Here is a 6000-nt window from a genome sequence, read left to right as displayed (position 1 = left end):
AACTGTATTAACATGTTTTCACTGTCATTATGGGGTATTGTGTGTAGATGGGTGTAAACTGTGTTAACATGTTTTCCACCATTTTGAATTCAGGCTGTCACACAAAATGTGGAATAAGTAAAGGGGTATGAGTAACTTTCTGAAGACACTGTATCATCAACGTCTCTTTGTCTCAGTATAACCATTGCATCTCAACTGGCCTTTGTAATAGCGTGGAGCGGTAGAAAATAACCGTGCCTCCATATATCATTGCCATAGCATATCATCACATTGGCATAGCATTGAGTAGACGGTTCCATTTGTAGACTTTTGTTTTCCTAATTACCTTGTTGATGTTATTATGAGGTCTGGTTTGTTATCCTGAGGGTGCACAGTAATGACATTTACAGCTCATGTTAATGTAATGTTGTTCTCTGTGGCTTCTCTAGAGTGTATTCATAGGAGTAAAGGGGCAATCCGCAGCTAAAACAAAGTGTATCCTTGCCACTGTTTAGGTAAAAAGATGAGGGATGGACAAATGTAACCACTATTTCTATTTTGACCTCAGAACATGGTTTAGGGAGTATACTCTTGTTCTAATGTCTGCCTTTGCTGTTGGCCAAGTCTAGCATTTTGCAATGGGTCATGTAGGACTACCTACCGATGTACCTGGCTGTGTCAAATTGAGCCAGTCACCTCTCTTGACAAGGAAATGCTGCTTTAGCCTACTACAAATACAGTCCAGTGATTACTGTATTGTCACACAATAGGATACTTCATGTTGATTTATGATGTGAAGGGATTGATTTAGAGGTTGTCCAGCTTTCTCCCTCATTATGAATGTCAATAATCTCGTATCAATTCCTTTGACACCAGCTTTGTTTTTAGCCAACCTGCATCACCGTGGCAGTCCGAATGCATTTAAATAAGGTCACCTTATAGGGGCAATCAAAAGTTGAAACAATAACAAAGGCAATTCCCTGCCCTTGTTTTGACAAAAAGCAGAGGGATGGGGCTGGAGAAATGCAACTACTCTCAAATTCATAGACTGACCATCCATGATATCACAATTATAGTTTTAACCATGTTTTGAGGTTGTATAGTGTTTTTGTTTAGATTAACTTTAACATTGAAGTAATATATATATATATATATATATATATATATATATATATATATATATATATATTTATTTATTTATTTATTTATTTCATTTTTTTTTTTACCAGGTAGGCCAGTTGAGAACAATTCTCATTTACAACTGCGATCTGGCGGAGAGAAAGCAAAAAAAAACTGCGTCAAAAACAACAACACAGAGTTACACATGGGATGAACAAACGTACAGTCAATAACACAATATATATATATATACAGTTAAACTAAGCTCATGATGCATTTATGTTCTATTCTTCAAGAATCAAAACACTATCTTCTATTTATAACTCCAAAAAATAAATGTAGCAACTGCAGATTGCGACTTTAAGGTCAAAAGCATTATTTGAGCAATTGAAGCGCATGATCATGTGAACTAAAAGTGCGCGAAATTAAATGACAGGTAGTCCTAAATCGACTGACTATGGTCATGACGCTGTGCAGATGATTTCAGCACCACGAGCGCAGGAAGAGCTCCACACTATTTTACATGCTAGTGCTTAAGTGCGTGCACGCATGTGATGACTAATAGAAAGTAAGTAGGGGTTCAAGGCGCATGTAGGTACTGTATGCGGACTCAGTTTTTCGCCTAAATATATTATCCAAAATTGTTCAGTTTATTGTTCGCGTATCTGTTGGTATACCCTTTATGTTCTACTGTAGACGTTTTAATTTCCTCTACGCCTTTCAGAAGCAGAGGAGCCTGTAGGAGGCGATGTAGACTCCAGTGAGGAATGTGGAACACAGATGTGCATCCAGTGTGTGTGTGTGTGTGAGAGAGAGAACCATAGACTGTAAAAAGAACAGAGTACAGCTTTTGCATTGTGTGCTAGGCTACGTCATTGTGATCCCCGAGAATTCTCTCTGCTCCCCACATCGTCACTCCGACCGGTCCTCGAATCTGAAACGGCTTCGACTAGATAGTATCACCAGGTAAGAGATTAAAACATATATTTCCCCCTCAAACAGTCTGAAATAGATACGTTCATATTGTTCTCTTAAATGTCTGTCTCTTGAAATTACCCTACATCAAGGAAATGCTATAAGTATTGTAGTAGTCTATGATATAAGCCGATCTCATATTGATACTATTCACATGGGAACTTTTGCGGTAAATTTATTGGAATTGAATCATGTCTCTATCGTTCAAATACAATAATAATTCTGATTTCTGTTCATTGGAGCCATGAATGTGTTATCTCAAAACTGAAGCGCAATTACGCACGGCTAATAGTCCTTTCAATTATTTAAATAATTTAATCGGGCGTGCCATGAATGGTGAGCCTATACACGGAGGGCATATATGCTACTGTATCCCCCCTGCTCAATGTCATTGGCGTATTGTATAGTAACATTTTGCTACTGATCTCAAAGGGGTTTTAATTTCCATTTAGGTCAATCTAATGGGACAATCGAGGCGTTTGATTCCATTTGCCTCGTCGCACTGAGGTTGGAGAGAAGGACATTAGCCTACCACCCCGAAGTGAAAATCAAACCCCAACGAAATGACAACCAAGGAGTCAGAGAATGTGGGTCTCTCCATACCACTGTGCATCTACAACGGGGCTTCCCAAACCAACGGCACCTGCATGGACCAAATGGACCGCTTCTTCCAGCCGTTCTCCTCTACCTTTGCGCTCATGGTGCTGGTGGCCATGATCATTGGGATAATATTGGTTTCCCTGGCAGCATTTCACTTTAACAAGAGGAGGATGAAGAAGAGGAAGATCCAGCGTGCCCAGGAGGAATACGAGCGTGACAACCGCAGCCCGTCCACCAAGACGAAGAGAGAACCCACGAGACCATCCATTATTGTCCGACCGTCGCCTCCAGATAGTGAACACCGGCCACACTCCGTTGTCCAAAATACCAGTTATCACATTCAGGAGGACCCTGGTACCTTACCCATTGCAAATAATGAGTCAGAATTGGATATGGCACACATTGAGAAAGGAAATGGACAAGTCCTGGAAACGGTCATCTTGTCTTGATAACGCTGCAGTTGAAAATGTTGGGACTTTGTAAATAGACAACATATCCACGTTATAGTTCAGGTGTAACTGACTGAAAGAAACTCTTACCATCAATTTGGGATTAACTGGGATAAGCAATATGGCACAAAAACAAACACTCTGACCTCAAGGAACTATGGTTGCCATTTCATCATAAATCACACTGAGTGGATTAATATCTGTGCCACGTGTATAAAAGTAGAATAATTCAGTATATTATAATACATTTGTGGGATAATTTCAGCAAAGGACCATTTGGTAAAGTATTCTACATTGAAGACAGGCTATGCGTGAAGGATAATGATGCCCACTTGAAAGAGCGCTGTCCATGGTGCTGAAATGTATATTCATGTGCCGCTAGCACATTTCCTTGTGTAGATGTAAATTGCTAGTCGTCCTTAAAGTATTCTAAAGTATTTATTTCTACAACTACTATTCTACTCCTGGACTTGTACATTTTAGAATTAGATTTCTAACTAAAGGCATTTTCACTAAAAGTTCATTCAACCTTTTTAAAAGTAACTGTCCAGTGAAAATCTCACTTTTAAAAGTTCATATTCTGTTATCTCATACCCAAATAATGTTGTTGACTCATCCTATACAAGTATGCAACCAAAGCATAAAAATAAACCTCAAACTTGTTTCTCAAACAGACCATTTCGAAAATGCTTGTTATTTCCTCACAGAGGATAATGTCATCCTCCTGAGGAGAATGAGCTGGCCAATCAAGTCTACCCGCATTCATATTTTTCAGTGATATGCGCACAATTTTGTTGTTGGGATACACCCACACCATTCCAACATATAAAAACATAGTATTCCTTCCAAAAAAGGTTAATTAACTATTTCAATCATATATAATAGAAATCTGGAAACACTGGACAGTTACTTTAAAACCAGTACCACATAACACGATTGACTTTATACATCATTCAGTAGCTACTGTCAGGCTTGAAATGGGTGACATAGCACATTTTATGTAATATGCTCTGGTGACCATGCATTCCTCTTAGTGTTAATCCATTTTATTTTATTTCGACAACGCTTTCAAAAGAAGAGCAAGTAGATGTCGGAAGATGCCTTGAGAGGAACTAGACTCCGATTGGCATGTGCTATGTATGGCACCCTTTTCCAAAGTTTTACAGGAGCTATCAAATAAAGCTTTTAAGTCATGTTTGAAAAAGTTTTTCACAATCCTACTTCAGACTTTTGGCTTTGTTAAAAGTGCGGCAAGAGGCTTAAGTTGTAATTTGTTGCAATTAGTTAGTGCAGACTGCATTTAAAAAATAGACTCAAATCATTATTTTCAGAGTTACATAGTTTCATTTAAATGATGTATTTTTATTGGTAGTTGATCATCTGCATTTAGTTTGTAATAATGCACTCTTACAGATGTCATGAACTTTCATGTGCCAGGTGGTAGCTGTGGGTCTTAATATAGCACTTTCACTATTTATAATGTATCCTCTGAAATGTAATAAATCGGGAATCATAAACAAATATTTCTTATTGCTTTTTGTCTTTAATGCAAGGGACATTTAGTCTATTTTTCTACCTCAAAACAAACATTTTTAAATATGTAGTCTGTAACAATTTAACACTGTGACGCTGGAAAACCCCTATGTTTTTCTGAGCTTCACTTTTGAGTGAATCCTCTCAAAAAACCTTGGCTCTACCCATAACGACAGACCTACCCTTGACTTAAAGCCACGTCCACCTCTCTTCTGATTGGCTGGCTCATTGGGGAGTTGAGTGCTTTGACAGGTTCTCCTCTAAGAGGGGTCTATGGCGGCAGGCCAGGAGCAGTCACTCCCAGTGAGACTTGGGCCCATGGCCAGGTGCCAGGAGAGCATGTTCCTAATTGTCTCCTCAAAGACAAGCCCTGGGTCTCTCATCCCTGGCTGGGCTCCAGCTCCTATTGGACATACTGCTGCTGGGAGTCTCTCAGCGGAGCTGTCCCCAGACTAATCTCCTTGAGGAGTGTGGGGGACAAATAGATCCCTGCTATTTACTCTTTGTGATTGAATTTGCATTACAAGGATATAAGGAAAGCGAAAACTCAAAACGAGCTGCATATTTAGTTGAAGACTTTTTAGGGCTGATATGTGTATGGACAAGTTTGAGCTTAATGGATTGGACAAAGGAGATGACCTCAAACGGAAGTCTGTTCAATTTTACATGAAGAAAGATGATCGGTTTAAAAATGCCCTTTTCTAGGTGTTTAAAGCATACTGTACATTGTCTGGAGTGGGTGGGTTGAATGCTAAAGTTTCTATATAGTCTGTTCCAGCATGTTGCATACCATATTCCTCTGTCGAAAGCCCTGCTGCTCATCCTTAGGGGGTGCTCATTCAAGAATGTTCAGTGATATACTATTCACCTGCCCTTCACAGGCAAAGCCCAGGGAATGATTTATGAGCGAAGCCCTCAGTGAAGCGGTAAAATAAAAAATAAAAAAGAGGGCTCGATAGCACGACACTCAAAGATAAAACTGAGATCAGTCCTTGCCAGGCAATTTAACAGCCGTGCTAAGTGAAGCCTTGGTGTGGAGAAAAACATCCATCCAGTGTCAAGGCAACATGAGTCAGGTAGGCTGAGATTCTGGAAAGACATTGCCTGGGGGAGGTATCACTCCTGACACTTGTGGGAGTAGAGTGCCTGTCGGGCAGACGCTGTCCTGCCTGTGAGCCCAGCTACCTGCAGTGACGTGAGCCGCCTCCCCAGCGAATGGGTAGCCAGGGAGGGCAGCTGCCCCCTTACAGGGCCCAATGTATATAAAACCCTGGGAGTCTGTATGCCTGTGACCATAGCACTCTGAGCTTGGACACCCCAGCTTTGAGGCTGCTGCTGCTGCTAA

The 6000-nt window shown here is 40.2% G+C and overlaps 1 protein-coding gene across 1 annotated transcript; it reads left to right on the top strand.

Annotated features, from left to right (window-relative positions):
* The first annotated feature begins 1929 nt into the window (after positions 1-1929).
* LOC139422041 (uncharacterized protein C11orf87 homolog) lies at positions 1930-4624 on the top strand. Its single transcript, XM_071173177.1, has 2 exons — positions 1930-2064; positions 2526-4624. Exon 2 carries the CDS (start codon positions 2637-2639, stop codon positions 3120-3122), a length of 486 nt encoding a protein of 161 aa, XP_071029278.1. The 5' UTR covers positions 1930-2064; positions 2526-2636; the 3' UTR covers positions 3123-4624.
* The last annotated feature ends 1376 nt before the right edge of the window (positions 4625-6000 follow it).

The sequence above is a fragment of the Oncorhynchus clarkii genome, chromosome 12 (assembly GCF_045791955.1).
Source record: "Oncorhynchus clarkii lewisi isolate Uvic-CL-2024 chromosome 12, UVic_Ocla_1.0, whole genome shotgun sequence".
Taxonomy (NCBI): Eukaryota; Metazoa; Chordata; class Actinopteri; order Salmoniformes; family Salmonidae; genus Oncorhynchus; species Oncorhynchus clarkii.
The sequence above is the reverse complement of the archived record's forward strand: the minus strand, read 5'-3'. Positions and strand labels throughout refer to the sequence as shown.

Bases quoted from the DNA above. Each gene is read 5' to 3' on its own strand.
- LOC139422041 (XM_071173177.1), top strand. From the start codon at position 2,637: ATGACAACCAAGGAGTCAGAGAATGTGGGTCTCTCCATACCACTGTGC.